Below are 17,978 nucleotides of genomic sequence, written 5' to 3' on the forward strand. Positions count from 1 at the left end.
TCTCCAATTATAGAGCAGTGAATAGTAGTTCTCCAAATTTGGAGAACTACTATTCACTCTCTATTTCACTTTTGAATATAATATTATTATTTCTACTTTTTTTTTATAATTAATAAAGCTATTGATTAAATCTCTAATATATGCAATTCTTTTTTAAATTTAATATACATCTTTAAAATATTTTATTTTATATATACTACTTTCATCTTGAATCAATAATATTTTAAATATTTTTTCAATTTTTGTGACTTTGTGATATAATTTGATGTTATATTAATTTCCACTATGAAGAATGCACAAAATTTAAATGATAAGATAAGCTTTTAATTTAAAAATATAATACATAACATAATAATTTAAATACAAGATAACAATAGATACAATGCATAACATAATAATTTTAAAAATCACAACAATACTTTAGTAATCCGGTAAGTTATTTCAAGATGTAACGATATTCGGAAAAGGAATTAGCGTATCACTTAAAGAAGTTGTGATTGTGATTGCGGTTGTGGTTGTGCATTTCTTTTTTCAACTATTCGTAGTTATTCTTTAGAAATTTAGAATAATATACAATTTAATATTAAATAAAAAATTTCAAGAAATTATTAAAATTTTATATTACATGAAATTATATAGGATGATTATTCGTAGAAAAGAAAGAAAAGATTTATATATGGAATAATAAAACAAAAAGAAAATAGAAATAATAAAACAATATTGAGGAGGGAGAAAAAGATTCTTTTTTAGAGAGTGAAATAGAGAATTGGGTAGGAGTAGGTTGTCTGAAAAAATAGAGAACTCTATATTTGGGGAGTAAAATAGAGTGTAGGGTTGGAGATGTCCTAAATCCCTGTAAATTATTCCTAACTAATTAGAATTAACCATAATATATATGTGCAATTTAATTGGCATCAAAGTATGTGAGAGACTGCATGCGGATAGAAAGGTCATTAATACTTTGATGAAGAACACGTGTTGGAAGTGGTTTTGCTTAATGGGCGTGGCCAAAACTGGAAAAAAATGCAAAGAAAATAAGGAGACCTACAGGGGTTCCTATGACAGCCTCCCATGTAAATCGAGGAAATCTCAGGTCCCAAGACGTTGCGCTGTGACTTCGCACCGCAAGGTAGTGCAAAGGAGACAAGGGGACCTTAATAAATAGTTTAGTTCACTTGAGTGTCAAAGTGTGCCCGCCTTGCACAGAATATAATTCTGTATTGAGTACTGGAAGGGGGAGGGTATTCTGTAGTAAAACTTCCATTTGGTTTTAGTATTGTACAAGTTCTTGAAATGAGTAGGGAATTGTTATATTGTTGAATGAATTCCCAATCTCTTCAACATGGCCAGTGACCCTGACTATGGCCATTTCACATTACAGTGAAGGAAACTCTTGGGCTCCATGATTCAGAAAACATGTCCAAAATTGAGGATTGGAAGAACTGATGAGCTTACTTGCTAATTCTTAGCTAGAGGGATGCAACATCAATGACCAAGCAGATGATAGTATGTACTGGCATACACCAAGTAATCGTATTTACCTAGTGAAAGCATACTATGCATAGAGAGGGGGACCTTATCTCCTTTCTATTTTTACTAGCAATGAAGGCTCAAATCACATGATCAGGATTGCAAATGGAAAAGGATGGTTGAAGGGTTTCAATGCACAAACAGTCAGGCTTGATGCGTTGGAGGTTACACGCATTTTGTATGCAGATGACCCATCAGTTCTTTGTGAACCAGCAGAGATTCAGATCGGGCATCTAAGGGCAATTCTCACCATTTTCAAAGGCATTTCTAGATTACCATACGAAATGGAAAAATAATCTTCAATATTTTGGTGAACTCTCCACTAGGTAGTGTATCTTAATTGTGTCGATTCTAGCAATGAATATACCTATTCCACCAAAACCTATAACTTTTGAGAAGACTATTGAGAGAATCGGACTGAAAATGTTGTACAAGTTGTCACTTATAATGCTAGTGAGAATGTTAAAGCGGGTGACATGATGATGGTGTGTGTGTGCCCACACATTCAATGAACTCCATGTGATGCATCAATTTGATGTTTGGTGACATATTCAAGATTAACTCATATGCTTCAGGTAATATAACCATCCTCTCCTCTAACTTTATTTGTACTTAATGCTTAATACTTACTCCCTCATCCCTTTTTACTTGTTAAATTTTGACTTGGCATACCTATTAAGAAAACAATGATTGGTATATTTTAAATATAATTTCTATATGTATTATTTTTTATAAAGGTAACATTTCTCCATACTTAGTATGTTGAAACAGAAGTATGAAGTAATTTCAATGTGTATTATCCAAAGAAGATAATGATTTAAATACAAGTAAGAAAAGACTAACTAAGGTAACTAAATATCTAAATCCCTAATAATCAACTCAGAATATTATATACCAGGAAACATATAATTTACGATTCTCTAACACTCCCCCCCAAGCTGGAACATAGATATTGATCATGTCCAGCTTGTTACAAAGGTAATCAACTCGAGTTCCATTCAACACTTTTGTCAACAAATCAGCTAATTGCTCTCCTGTCTTCACGTACAGTTGAAATCAAATTTTTCTGAATTTTCTCACAAATAAAATGACAATCAACTTCAATATGTTTAGTTCTTTCATTATACACCGGATTTGAGGCAATATGAAGAGCCTCTTGATTATTGCACCAAAGTTTTGTTGGAGTATGATGATTTAACCCAATTTCATTTAAGAGATGATGTATCCACATAATTTCACACGTGGATTGCGACATAGCTCTGCACTCGGATTTTGCACTGGATCGAGATACAACACCTTGCTTCTTACTCCTCCACGATACTAGATTCCTTCTAACAAAGACACAATAGCCTGTTGTAGATCTTCAATCAATTTTGGATCAAGCCAAATCAGCATCTAGAAAACACTCCACACGAGTATGACCATGATTGTTATAAAATATGCCAAGTCCAGGAGCTCCTCTTAAGTAACATAGAATATGCTCCACAGCTTCCCAATGTTTGATCGTAGGTGCGGACATGAACTGACTTAAAACACTTACTGCAAAAGGCGAAATCTAGACAAATCACAGTCAAATAGTTTAACTTCCGAAACCTTCTATATCTTTCTGGATCATCGAAAGATCACCATCATCTTTCATAAGATGTACATTGGGTGTACCATTGGAGTGTTGCAGGGTTTAGCTGCCAACTTTCCAGTGTTTGCAAGTAGGTCAAGAATATATACTTTCTCCGAGACAAAAATTCCCTTCTTGCTTTTGTTCACTTCTACTACCAAGAAGTATTTCAACTGGCCCAAGTCCTTTGCATAAAATCTAGTATGCATAAAAGACTTGAGGGAGGAAATCCCTACATAATCACTTCTTGTAATAACAATGTCATCAACATATACAACAAGGAGGATGCACGTTGTTGATTGTCGGTTGTTGATTGTCGGCAGAAGACTGAATGATCACATTTACTCATTTTCAACCCAAAATCCTTTACTACCTCATTGAACTTGCCAAACAAAGCTCGGGGACTTTGTTTCACGCGATACAAGGACTTTTTCAAATGACAGACTTTCCCACTGTGCAACAAAACCAGGTGGTTGCTCTATATACACTTCCTCCTGAAGATCACCATGAAGGAATGCATTCTTAATATCTAACTGGTGTAAAGGCCAATTCTAAGAAGCAGCTAAAGAAATGAACAAGCGAAGAGAAGTGAGTTTGGCAACTGCAGAGAAAGTGTGAATAATCTTCTTTTAGGTTTGAGCATATCTTTTAGCCACAAGGCTAGCCTTAAGTCTTGCTATTGACCCATCTAGATTAACTTTAACTGTGAAGACCCACTTACATCCCACTGATATTTTCCCTTGGGTAAATCCACCAAATCCCATGTGTGATTCTCCTCTAAGACATGTATTTCATCAAGCATTACATCAGACCATCCAGGATGATTCAAAGCTTCTTTCACTGTTTTGGGTACAGAGATAGAGACTAGAGAGGCAATCCAAGATCTAGATGCATAGGATAAGCCATCATAGGAAAAAACATTAGCAATAGAATATGTGGATTTGCAACTACGAGTACCTTGGCGAAGAGCAATAGGGAGGTCAAGATTTTCAGCAGGATTTGGTGGCAAACAGATTGTTGTAGGACATGTATCACTGGTCTCTCGCCTCCTCGAGTAAACTTGAACAATTGGTGGTCTTACTATCGTTGATGAAGTAGGAACTGATGGGACAATAGTCGATTGATCCTCAATAAAAGAGTTCGGCGATGGAGAGACAACATTTGATTCTTCCGTCAAAACACGGGTAACCTGATAGACTAACCACTCATATTCCTCCTCCTAACTTGTAGAAATTGGAAATGCATAAGAGAATGGTGTAGACTCTGAAAATGCCAAATCAATTGACACCAAGTATCTGCCAAGTTCACTAGACTAACACCGATACCCCTTTTGGAGGCGAGAATAACCTAAGAATACGCACTTCAATGCCTTACGGATCCAACTTGGTAACAAATGGTCAAACATCTTGAACATAGCATGTGCATCCAAATACCTTAGGTTATATCTGAAAAAGTGACTTGTTTGGAAACCTGTAAGGCATATTACAAGCAAGCACAATAGACGACATGCAATTAATAAGAGAGCAAGTCGTAGAGACTGCATCAGCCCAAAACTGTTTAGGAACCTTCATTTGGTAAAAATGTGTTCGAGTTGTCTCAAGTAAATGTCTATTCTCTCACAGCAACTCCATTTTGAGCGGGTGTATCAACATAAGAAGATTGTTGAAGAATACCTTGTTGTCTCATACATGACTAGAATATTTCTGACACATATTCTTTAGCATTGTCACTTCTTAGAATACGTTCTAAAGCATTAAATTGAGTTTTGACTTCAGCACAAAAAGCACAAAGCTGAGTAAAAACTTTTGACCGACTCTTCATAAAGTAAATAAAGTACTTATGCCCAGTTTTAGAAATGATAGGACATGGTCCCCGAACATCAAAATGAATTACCTCAAAAGCAGACCCAGCCCGCTTATTTACCCTTGGACTTAATGATGTGCGATGATGTTTTGCAAATCGACAAGATTCACATTCCAATGAAGAAATATTCTGAAACTGAGGACACAACTTCTTTAATAGAGGTCGAGAAGGATGTCCTAATCGACAATGTGCATCATATGAAGACACGACCTAGAGCAAACAACAGACTGAGATTCCCACTAATCAAGGATGTAAAGATCATTAGATACATGTCCTTTACCAATAACTTGATTTGTCTTAAGATCACGAAACAAGTAATGTTCGGGAAAGAATGAAATAGAACAATTAAGGTCTTTGGTAAGTTTACTAACAGAGATCAAATTAAAAGCCAATTTTGGTAGACTTAACACAGATGACAGAGTAATAGACGAGGTTGACTTAACAGTTCCAAATCCAAATTAGTACAAGTAGACCCATCAGCTACAGTGACTGGACACGGAGCTTTGTGTGATTGAAAGCTTGAAAAATATTAGAATTACCATGTGATTTGTGGCACCTAAATCAATTATCCATTTATTTGAAGATGTGATAAGATATGTTTCATCTGGTTTAGCAAATGCAGTAGCTGAAGTGAATTTCTTCAATGATTCTAGATATTGAGATAATTTTGCAAACTTATGTGTGGGTATCGAAATCATTTTATCAAAAGATGAACTGCTAGTAGCGACAACACTAATCCCCAACAAACATTTTCCAAACGAAAATAAATTCAATAGTTGAACTTCTTAAAATAGAGCAGATAGAACCTGGACTAATAAAAGTCAAATGCAGATCTTTGACTAATGGAACAAAACTTGGTGCTCTCACAATGCCTAGTTGAAACTTCAAGGAGACACAAACAGCACAATAAAGATGGAAGTCCAGATGCAGGCTGGAAGAAAGAGTGGGGCAATAACCAAATTCTTTTAGCCAGAAACACGTGTTATCTTCTCAGATGGTGGTCTCTTCAATAAGCACCAACAGATCTTGATCGAAAATAACAACGTATGTCGAAAAAGGAAGATCGACAGAAAGCAAAATCGATCACGCATATACCAATTGCCTTCACGCACTTGCCAGAAGAGTGTGAACTAAGTGGATTCAATGGAACGTGAGACTCACGACGTTAATTTTAATGAAACAGTCACCAGACAATCACTATTAACTTCTAGCTAAGCAACAGTGTCTCTCGACTATGGAGATGACTCAAATCCGATTAGACAAGGCTAACTCAACTGAAGCTATAAGCTTGGCTTTGATACCATGTTGAAACAGAAGTATGGAGTAATTAATGTGTATTATCCAAAGAAGACAATGATTTAAATACAAGTAAAGAAAAGACTAACTAAGGTAACTAAATATCTAAATCCCTAAGAATCAACTCAGAATATTATATACAAGGAAACATATAATTTATGATTCTCTAACATAGTACATTCCATGTACTGATGCATATTTGTGCCTATATTATCTTATAATATAGGTTTCAATGCTTCTCCTCCTAGGCGTGCCTAGATTCGAAATTGCTCAACTTGACTACTTGGATTAGTGAGTCCTCATGCTCTGAGGACAAGAGAATTGATGTCTTAGTTGTTACAGTTTTACGTCTATTATTTCAAACTTGTACGTGGTGTATGGGTTACGTTTCAATCACTCATAGAAAGGCTTGTGTCATACTTAGTAGCATTTTGCACATTTCTTATGTACTATGTTAGTGCGTTTGGCATCTTATGATTTGAGACTTATATTGTTATATCTCTTAAATTGTATACTCATTACATCATGCTTATGTCAAGTGGTTAGGGCCTCTCGGGGTTCTATTCGCCATGCCACGGGTGTACTTTGGGTCATGACAATATTGCAAATGTGTGATTCCAAATCTAGTATTCACCTCCTTAGCCACATTGAAACCCGTTATCCATTCATTCCTATAAATTACTTTAAGCATACTATTCAAGCCTTCCATGACTAGTAGAAAAAAAATGGTTATAGAGGGTCACCTTGTCTCAATCTCCTGGTTACTAAAGAAAAACCTTCAAGAGAACCATTAATCAAAACTGAGAACCTGGCAGCACTAAATCAGAACCTCATCCATCCAATCTATATATATTAGTAGTAGTATCGATTAATTTATCTCATACAACTTATGCGTAGATTCATTCCAAAAAGAGGAATAGGTTGCGATATCGTGTTTCAATTATCTAATGTACATTAAGTACAATAGAACATTGAAACGGATGCTCGTGAAATTGTTGATGCCATTGCATTGGATAATATTGATAAACCAGATGAATGGTTAGATGGATGTCTAGAAGATCAAAAAGAAGATGAACTAGCATACAAGCAAGGTGATCTTGATTGGGGTATTGTTTCTACGATAGTTAGAGCTCACAAGAATACCCATGGTCTAAGGGGAAGTTCTTCAAGTTCAAGGTCACTGTACAAGGGCAAACGAGTACATACTACATGTTCAAGTCAAATTTGAACCTTAATTGGTGAAGAATTTGAGGAAAAAGATGAGGAGGAGCAACATAATGAAATGGACCTTGGACTTTAAGAATTTGAATATCTTGAAGAAAAAGAAGAAGAAGAAGAAGAAGAAGAAGAGACTTTTAATTTTAGTATTGCTTATCTTATGAATTATTGAGTCCTTCATGTTCTAGACTTTTAGTATCTACCATCTATTTTTAGTTTTTGAATTGACATATTTGCTAAACTGTTATTGATAATGTGATTTTGGTTGTTTATATATGCAATTAATATTTTAAAAGTTTTCAAAACTTTCTAGGACACCTTGAAGAAGGACATCATAGATACTGTCAACTTTTTTCCACACCAGCCAAACTTTTGAGAAAAACTTCAACACAACCTTCATAGCATTAATTTCAAAGAAACCAGATTCCACAAAGCTGAAAGTCTATAGACCTATTAGTCTGGTAGGGGGATTTATAAAATCATAGCGAAAATTCTAGCTGAGAAGCTCAAAACAGTGGTATATAAGCTAGTCAATAACCATCAGATGGTATGCATAAAGGGAAGGCAAAACATGGATATTGCATTAAGCTAGTCAATAACCATCAGATGGTATTCATAAAGGGAAAGACAAAACATGGATATTGCATTATTAGCCAATGATTGCATAGATGCAAGAATGAAAATGGCATTCCTGGAATAATGTGTAAGCTTGACATAAAAAAAAACTTATGACCATGTGAATTGGAACTCCCTCAATATTCTAAGGCAATGGGATTTGGAGATAAATGCGTGAAATGGATGGAAGTTTGTATCGGAACAGTTAGACTCTCTGTCGTGTGAATTGAAAATTAAAATTGTTCAGTACTTGTAAAGAACAGAAGATAAAGACACCTTGAAAAGGAAGAAGATATGCAGACATCTGAGAGCCATTATATGTAGGAAGTAAAATAATTGATTAGTCATACCTCTATGTCTTTGAAAGTTTGCAGTACAACATTTTCAAATTAACATATTTCTGACATATTAACAAGGGTATTTTATCTGAATCTAACAATGTAAGAGGAGCTCAGTGAAATACTTGACCCTCGGTCAAACTCTATCCATGATCTCACGTCCAAAAAAAAGTCGAATGATGAGCCAGTTGGGTTTTTGCGTGTAAGAGGGGTTGAGACAAGGAGATCCACTCTTCCCTTTCCTGTTTATTTTAGCTATGGAGGGGTTCGACAGTATGGTAACGATTGCAATCCAAAAGAGATGTATCAGAGGTTCTCATATGAACAACAGAATACGAGAGGGTAAAGAGATATGTCATCTATTGTATGTAGATGACACCATTATACATTGTGAGCCAATAGTGGACAGATTAGGTTTATCCATCTAATTTTGATACTCTTTGAGGGTGTTTCATGGTTGAAAGTTAACAGGGGAAAGAGCAACCTTTTTCAAGTTTTGGAGGTTCCTCAGGTTCAAAGCTTGGCCAACATACTAGGACGCAATATAGAAAAAGCTACCAACCACTTATCTTGGAATGCCCCTAGGCTACAAACACAAAGCACTAGAGATATGGGATAGGATTGTAGAGAAAACTGAGAAGAAGTTAGCTAAGTGGAAAATCCATTACCTATCTAGGGGGGGGGGTAGGGTAGATTGATCTTGATAAATTTTGTCTTGAATTCATTACCGACTTATGTGATGTCACTTTTTTCCAATCCCAGTAAAGGTGGTGAAAAAACTGGATAAGATTAAGATAAGTTGGAAGTTTTTATGGCAAGGGAATAAAGTAGGAGAAGGATTACTATTTGGTGAAATGGAAATCAGTGTTGCTTAGTAAAAAAGATAGGGGTCTGGGAATTAAAAATCTTAGGCTGCAAAATGTGTCTTCTAATGAAATGTCATGGAGATACATCATTGATAATAAGGCTCTATGGAAGGAAGTTATTGTTCCTAAGTATGGTGAAGTTAGCCCATGGTGCACAGGAAAATCAGCCTATTCAAGACACTAGCAAATACAACAGCTCAATAATCACTAAAATTGTGCATCATCCACATCTCATCCAATCAATTGATATACTTATCGCGCCGTTTATCTTTGAGGGAAAAGGCTCGACGAATGAATCTGTTGTATAATATTGGAGCATAAGAGGAAAAAAAAACTATAATTAGATGGTAAGCTAAATTCACAAATTAAAACATGACTAAAAATTCTTTATGCTCTCAAAGAATTATAACCACACTGTTCAATCCACAATATAGAGCTAAGCTTCCAACTGGAAACCTCCAATATTTGATGATCGGATCCGACGTCCTTCAAAAATGTTATCACTGTGAGAAATATATATATGAGAAAAACATTATTGAATTGTGTATTTAAATTGTTGCATTGAGACCATATTTATAGACACTACATTGGAATCCTTTACCAACTAGGATTCCCATTACTATTTCTATTCTAAGTAGGAAATACTTATTTATATTCTAACACTCCCCCTCAAGTTGGTGCATACAAATCATATATACCTAGCTTGTTACTGATGTAATTAATACGAGGACATGCGAGGGACTTGGTGAAGATATCTACAAGTTGGTCTCTTCACAAATTTCGTAACGATATCTCCGAGAGTATCTTTTCTCTGAAAAAGTGATAGTCAATCTCAATATGCTTAGAGCCTGTTTGGCTCAGCTTAAAAGCTGGTCAAACTGACTTAAAAGCTGATTTTTGACTTATTTAGCTGTTTGGCAATACTCACAATAACTTATTTTAAGCCAAAAGTTAAAAGCTGGGGTAGGGGTGCTTTTTTTTTAGCTTATAAGCTGTTTTAAGTTGACCACATTTTTATCTTTTTGCCCTTAATATTTTATGCAATCTCCAAATTATCCACATAACCCTAACATCTCTTTCTTCTATTTTTCCCTTTTCACGTTTGGCATAGCAACTTCAGCACTTTTATCCAAATACATAACTGCTTATTTTAAAAATAAGTTTCAGCACTTTCAAAAGTACTTTTTTAAAGTTGCTTTTATTAAGCCCATCCAAACGGGCCCTTAGTCCTTTCATGAAACACTAGATTTGATGCGATATGAAGAGTCGCTTGATTATCACACACAAGTTCCATCTGATAAATTTTGCCAAATTTGAGTTCTCCCAGCAACGATTTGATGTTGCTTTGATCCAAACTAGCTCGCAAGTTGTTGTCGTCATTGCTTGATATTCTGATTACGCATTAAATCAAGCAATCACATTCTGTTTCTTACTCTTCCACGACACCAAATTACCTCCTACTAAAACACAATATCCAGATGTCGAACATCTGCCAGAGGGTGATCCTGCCCAATCAGCGCTGCTATATCCAATTATATGCTCATGGCCTTGATCCTCAAAGAGTAATCCTTTACCTAGAGCAGACATTATATATCGCAAAATACGAATAACTACTTTCCAATGACTATCACAAGGGGAAGTCATAAACTAACTTACAACACTCACTAAAAAATAGATGTCAGGTCTAGTCACTGTGAAATAATTCAACTTTCCAACAAGTATATACCTTTCAAGACTACTAACTGGCTTCCCCTGTTCTGGAAAGAGTTTAACATTTGGATCCATAGGAGCGTCAATAGGTCTACGTCCCATCATTCCTATCTCCTCAAGAATGTCTAAGGCATACTTGCGTTGAGAAATAATAATACCTGATCTAGACTGAGCAACCTCAATACCTAGAAAATACTTCTATCTGCCAAGGTCTTTAGTTTGGAAGTGCTTAAAGAGAAGTTGCTTCAAATCAATGATACCATCATGATCATTATCGGTGATAACAATATCATCAACGCAAACAACCAAATAGATACATCGACTAGGTGCAGAATGCCAATAAAACACAGAGTGATCAGCTCCACGACAAGTCATGTCAAACTCCTGAATTAGTGTGCTGAACTTCCCAAACCAAGCAAGATGAGACTGTTTGAGACCATAGAGTGACCTACACAATCGACATACAAGGCTACTAGACTCCCCCTGAGCAACAAAACCAAGTGGCTGCTCCATATAGACTTCTTCCTCAAGATCACCATGCAAAAAAGCATTCTTAATGTCCAACTAATGAAGAGACCAATGACGAACGGCAATCATGGATAGAAAAATATGAACAAATGTTATTTTAGCCACAGGAGCGAAAGTGTCACTATAATCCAATGTTATCAACGGCGCGCTTAAGCCTTGAAGCGAGGCTCAAACGGATTGAGCCTTTCGCCTCACTTTATGTGTGCCTCAGTGTCGTCATCAAGGTTCTAAGGCAAATGTGTCCTTGCCAATGAGTCTCGTATGAAGAAGTGACTAAATAATTGATATTTCACTTTATCATGAATTTTTTTTAATTTCGTTGGTCATATTTTTGTCATTCATGTTTATAATTATTAGTTTTGGACTAAACATAGATACTTGTATTCTTTTTACCCTTTGCGTCCTTTTCCATTAAAGCCCACACTTTATTTGGTAAAACTGCTATAATCTAGCCCAAATATCTGAGTATACCCTTTTGCAACAAGGCGAGCCTTAAGTCGACCAACCTGACCATCTGGACCAATTTTGAATGCATAAACCCAACGACAACCAACAATAGATTTACCTGCAGGAAGGGAGACAAGCTCCCAAGTACCACTCTTATGTAAAGCAGACATCTCATCAACCATAGCCTGCCTCCATCCAGAATGAGAAAGTGCTTCACCTGTAGTCTTAGGAATGGAAATAGAGGACAAAGTTGACACAAGACATAATGGGGTGATGATAGACGATGATAACTTAAGAAGGTATAATTGTGGGTTAGTATTTTGAGTAGATCGTATACCTTTTTGAAGTGTAAGCGGTTGGCTAGTAGGAGGCAAGTCCGCAGTAGGAGTATGGGTTCGGCGCATGACATGAATCATCAGGGACTAGGGTTGGACATGGACGGCGATGATAAGTTAGTAGTGGTGGCACTACAACTGGAGATGTAGAAGTAACCGTAGATTCCTCTAAGGTTGGCACAACTAAAACCTGAAGTATGGGTAATACCATAGATACATCAGGATGATCAAAAGATGTATAGTAAGGTTGAGACTCAAAAAATGTAACATCAGCAGACATAAGGTATCGATGAAGATCATGTGAATAACAACGCTACCTTTTTTGGACTCGAGAGTAACCAAGAAAGACACATTTGAGTGCACGAAGAGCTAATTTTTATTTTTTCCTGGGCTAAGTTATGAACAAAGCATATGCTCCCAAGGACACGAGGGGGGATAGGATAGAGATGTGACTGAGGAAATAGTAAGGAATGTGGAACCTAATTATGAATAGATTAAGAGGGCATTCTATTTATCAAATAACAAGACGTAAAAACTACATCTCCCAAAAAACGCAGCGAAAAATTGGATTCAAGGAGAAGAGTACGAGCAATCTCAATAAGATGCCAATTTTTCCTTTCAACTACACCATTTTGCTGACGGGTGTATGGACAAGTAGTCAAGTGAATAATGCCTTCGTGAGTCATAAACTCACGAAATTGAGAGGATAAGTATTTTAAGGCATTATTACTACGAAAAGTACGAATAGAAACACCAAACTGATTTTGTATTTCAACAAACAAATTTATGTAGAAAATAACTCAAAAAACCCAAGTACATCTTGATTAATCATCAATAAAACTAACAAAATCCTAAGGTGGAACTGACTCTACTAGGACCCCAAATATTGCAATGAACTAATGAAAAAATAGACTCTGAACGACCCTCAGTATTACAAAAAAACGTAGCGTGACTGTGTTTCCAAGTTGACACGATTCACAATCTAAAGTAGATAAACTAGAAAAAGTGGGCACCATCTTTTGCAGTTTGGATAGACTCGGATGTCCCAAACGTTTGTGAATTAGATCTAGGAATCTATAACGGAGCATGTTGTTAAGGAATTTGAAGAGATAGATAGTAAAGACCTTCTGATTCATGTCCTGTTCCAATCATTTGTCTGATACTGCAGTCTTGCATGACAAAAAATCATCAAAAAAAGATATGCTACAAGGAGAACCATGGCCATAAAGTACAGAGTCTAGGGTGACAGAAGATAGGGTTTGGCTTTTCAAACCCCTTTTGGTTTTTTTTGGATCTCATTGGCTAAGGTAATAGCTGGAAGAGATTGTGAATAAACAATATCGGATAAAAATGACTTATTACTAGAGATATGATCACAAGCCCCAGAGTCCATGACTTATTTTCCTAGAGTACTAGATTGAGACACACAAGCAAAAGAATTACCCGCAACATACACATCAGGTTGTACAACTGAAACTACTTGTGGAGACGTTTGCTTATTTGAACGATACTGGAAGAACTCATCATATTCTGCCTGAGCAATATGAGCACTATTAGATGGTTGATTAGGTTGAGCACCATATGCTACTGGTGGAGATGTCTTTTTACTTGCATGATTCCGAAGGAACTCATTATATTCCTTTAGAACAATAAGATCATAAGTGGGCGGTGGACCATGCAAAATATAACTCACATTTATCTTCTGATCATCCTGATGTATCTTCTGACATTTAAAAAATAAGTAAATAAATGTGAGTGTGTCCAAGTTTTTAACAATGACTACGCTTGGATTGAGGTTTTCCAAAATGCCCTCCCCCTTGCCGATTCACCATAGTGCGAGAATAGAAAAGTCAACAGTAGGTGATGAAAATACTTTGTGATTGGGAGGTGTTGCAAGACGGAGGACACGACTCACGAGAGACTAATTCATCGATTGTAGGAACTGTAGGGCTAGCTAAAATCAGATCACACACAAAATTATGATCAGGAGGAAGTCCAAGAAGAGTAAGAACTACAAACAATATTTGTCTGTCTTCTTGTTGTTTTTGCACATTCGTAGTAACTGGCATCAACGTGTTGAATTCCTCTATGATTGCCTGTACCTGTCCCAAGTAAGTAGACATATCGAATTCTTGTTTCTTTAAGTTGGTCAATCGAGATATCACATCATAGAATTGAGACATATCTTTAGTGTATAAAGCACGAGCCTTTTCTCAAACTGTACAACACGTCTGGAATGGGCGAAACAAGGGCATCAATTTGGAACCAATAGAACGCCATAAGAGATTACATAATTCAGCATCTACTTTCTCCAATTGTGTTTTGGTTTTTGCATCTTCCTCACTAGTCTTTGCCTTTACATCTACCACATAAGTCTTCTTTGTTAAGTGATCTTGGACGCCTTGACCCTTGCACCATAGCTCAATCGACGAAGCCGAAGATAAATAGTTTGAACTTCCCAATAAAGTTCAGAAGTGATTATAGGGCTACAACTTCCAATCCCCATATTTTTAGAACCAAAAACATCACACCCAAAACACATTATGCTAAATTTGTCTTGGAAACAACAAAAAAAAAACTTGATCATTGAGATCTGATTGTCAGAAAATTCAAATCTCGAACAAAAAGTCACCGGAAACAACCTGAAAATAGTCAGAACCCAAATTCCGACGATCGAATCTAGTCAAAAAATGTATTGGCTTGGTTGGAATGGCTGGACGACCCCAACTGCCAAAAAACTTCTCAAAAAATGTGATCAGAAAAACCCTCACGCGCTGGCGCGTAACACAGATCTCGCCGGAAACTACCACCTCCGATTGGCGCATGAGAGCGCGTGGGGTGGTGTTTTCTGGCGGTTCTCGTTGGTGTTTGGCCGCGGGAGCTTTCCGAGCCTCATGGTGGTGTTGGTTTTCACAAACACCCACCGAAAGAAAAAAGAATAACAAAATCAGACCCAACAGTCACCGAAAATTGACAGACGTAAGGTGACTTGTTTGTTCTCACCAATGCTCTAATACCATGTGAGAAATACATAAGAAAAGTATTATTGAATTGTGTATGTAAATTGTTACATTGAGACCCTATTTATAGACACTACATTAGAATCATTTTCCAACTAGGATTCTTATTCTTATTCCTATTACTATATCTATTCTAAGTAGGAAATACTTATTTCTATTCTAACAATCACATGTCAAATCCTCCAAAAGTGCATAACTTGGGAAGATCCAACACGCACCCCATAACATTTTTGAAGAATCTGAGCGATGTAGCATCCAATGTGACTGATGTAGCATCTAATGTGACTGAGATATAATTCAATAAACGTTAAACTACTTATTAGGTCTAAAATGTATCACTTAACCGCCTTTTTTAGTCTGGAATAAAATTCAACAAAGTATTGCTAAAACAACTTTCCTAGACTTTGGAACGCAATATTTTCCATGTACTTTCATCTAAGGTCTAAATCTCTTTATATGATTTCCAGAAATTCTTTATGAAAATTAGTGACGTTGCCAATTTTAGTGCGTGAATTAATTAAATTAAATTAAATTAACAAGACCTTCCTCAAATTTGTCCAAAGTGAAAAATTATTCTTCTAATGGAGCTTCAATAACCAATGGCGGAGCCAAGATTTTCACTAAGAGGATTCAAAATATGAAAAAGTAAACACACGAGAAGTCGAAGGGGATCCCACATTTACTACATAAACCTATGTTGCTCATACTCAGATGCGCGTGTTTGATACGGGTGCAGATCTAGAGATCGGATCATTCATGATATTATTTTTAAGATTCGGCGATACAAATCCAAGTTTGGATACATATGCAGGGATTCAGCTAAAAATAATTCAAATATCTAAATCTAGAGTTATAAATCCTAAATTATAATATACTGTGTGGAAAAAATTAGGAGAAAATATTGATCAAAAGGAGAATACTGAAGGACTAAGGAGATAAAAGGAAAAAGAGTGACATAAAAATTGATCTATACAAGCTATTTCATTTCCTTTAGTTTCACTTTAGTTTTTGTTTTGATTACAGAATTCATTGAATCTACACGCAACTTCACCATCGATTTTGTCAAAGTACCCAAAATCAATTGACCAGATCCAGTATGGATCCCACACCTAGTGCCGATACGGGTGGATCACCAAAAATGAAGACTCTAAGCAACATACATATATACCTAAAATTTATTTTCAATCATGTATAAATAGTGCAATTTTCCACCGAAGGGCGTTGGGTCCGTTGGGATGAACCCCCTTAGTCCTACATAGCTCCATCCCCATCCGTAACCCTCCTATTCTATAGAATCTCAATGAAGGATACCAACAAAAACAGCATCCAAAATGGTTGCCTAATCTCCAACTAGGCCCCTTTTAAGGAGAATATATCATGTCATTCAAGCAAGCTTAGATGTTTAAATTATAGAAGATGAGAGGATACCTTCAGTGTCACCTTCCACCGAGTGTGCTTGTTTTTATAATTCCAGAATTCATGATTAACAAGGACATACTGAATGGAGAAAATGACTAGTGCAAGGACAACATCATTTTCCATTCCAGAATCCATAAGCTGCATCGTGAAGTCAAGCACTGGAGATCAAAAATAGTGTGTAAGATAAACCCTACAGAAAAAGGCATAAAGAATCTAGTTGCACAATCGAACAAAATAGGCCGTCATGACTAATGACCAACGAAAATGAGACTCCCAAACACATATTAGGTTAGACAGAACAAGCGATATATCTATGTTTCTGCGACAGAAGCAATGGACACCCTTTGGTATAACAGCAATTAGAACACCAATAACTTTACATAAAATACAAACATGCCAAACATAACTGATAAACACAAGTAAATAAGTAAATACAACTAAAGAACATGCCTGAAAGTATCAATTGACAATCATTCTGCTCACAGTCGATCAAAAGCATTTTCGCGAGCCGGCCAGAAAGCAACCACGATCCACTAAAGCAGCCCAAAAAACACAGAATAAGGTGTCCAGATAATTTTGATTTTCCAAGAATTATAGAAGTTTCTTGATGCAGTTTAAGACATCAGGCTAAACAGCAAACTATTAGAACAAAACTATGTTGTCCAAGGTATACTACACATCAGTTTTTGTGTAGATTGCAGACAACTAATATGTCTAATAGAAGATTAAATTTTGAATGCAAACAACAGTAACACAAAAAGTAAAATGTAGGTCAAAAAAGAGGTACTGATATTGATAGAAGCCCATTATCACCAAAAATTAAAATAGAAACTAATTGAAGTCTTCAAATTTCCTCTGGTTGGGAAGATTTTACTTTATTATAAAAGGTATCATGCTCTTCGCAACATAAACTTTTTTGATACTTTTGAGAGAGAGAATGACTGAATTTGGGTTTTGAATCCTCTCCACATTGAAAATTACTTTATAGTGATGAAATCTATTTACGAGTATAACAAAAGAAAAACTCCATATTCGAAGTGCCCTTCACCATTCAGCCTTGTGCATCATGGGTGAAAGGGTTTGGCTTTGCAAGCCTTGACATATATAATCAACCCATTCAGGGTCCAGGAGTGGATCAACAGATAGAGTGCATGAAGGGAAAGCTCAAAGGACAGCAA

The 17,978-nt window shown here is 36.1% G+C and overlaps 1 protein-coding gene across 3 annotated transcripts in view; it reads right to left on the minus strand.

Annotated features, from left to right (window-relative positions):
• Positions 1–17,978, minus strand: part of LOC107004625 — a 66,608-nt gene that overhangs the window by 22,374 nt on the left and 26,256 nt on the right. For all 3 annotated transcript variants that reach the window (XM_015202904.2, XM_027912780.1, XM_015202903.2), the window contains exons 18-19: positions 17,251–17,333; positions 16,810–16,958 (exon numbers count right to left, since the gene is read on the minus strand). In XM_015202904.2, the coding sequence (XP_015058390.1) occupies positions 16,810–16,958; positions 17,251–17,333 (232 nt within the window). The remainder of the gene's footprint in view (positions 1–16,809; positions 16,959–17,250; positions 17,334–17,978) is intronic.

The sequence above is a fragment of the Solanum pennellii genome, chromosome 11, assembly GCF_001406875.1.
Source record: "Solanum pennellii chromosome 11, SPENNV200".
Classification (NCBI taxonomy): Eukaryota; Viridiplantae; Streptophyta; class Magnoliopsida; order Solanales; family Solanaceae; genus Solanum; species Solanum pennellii.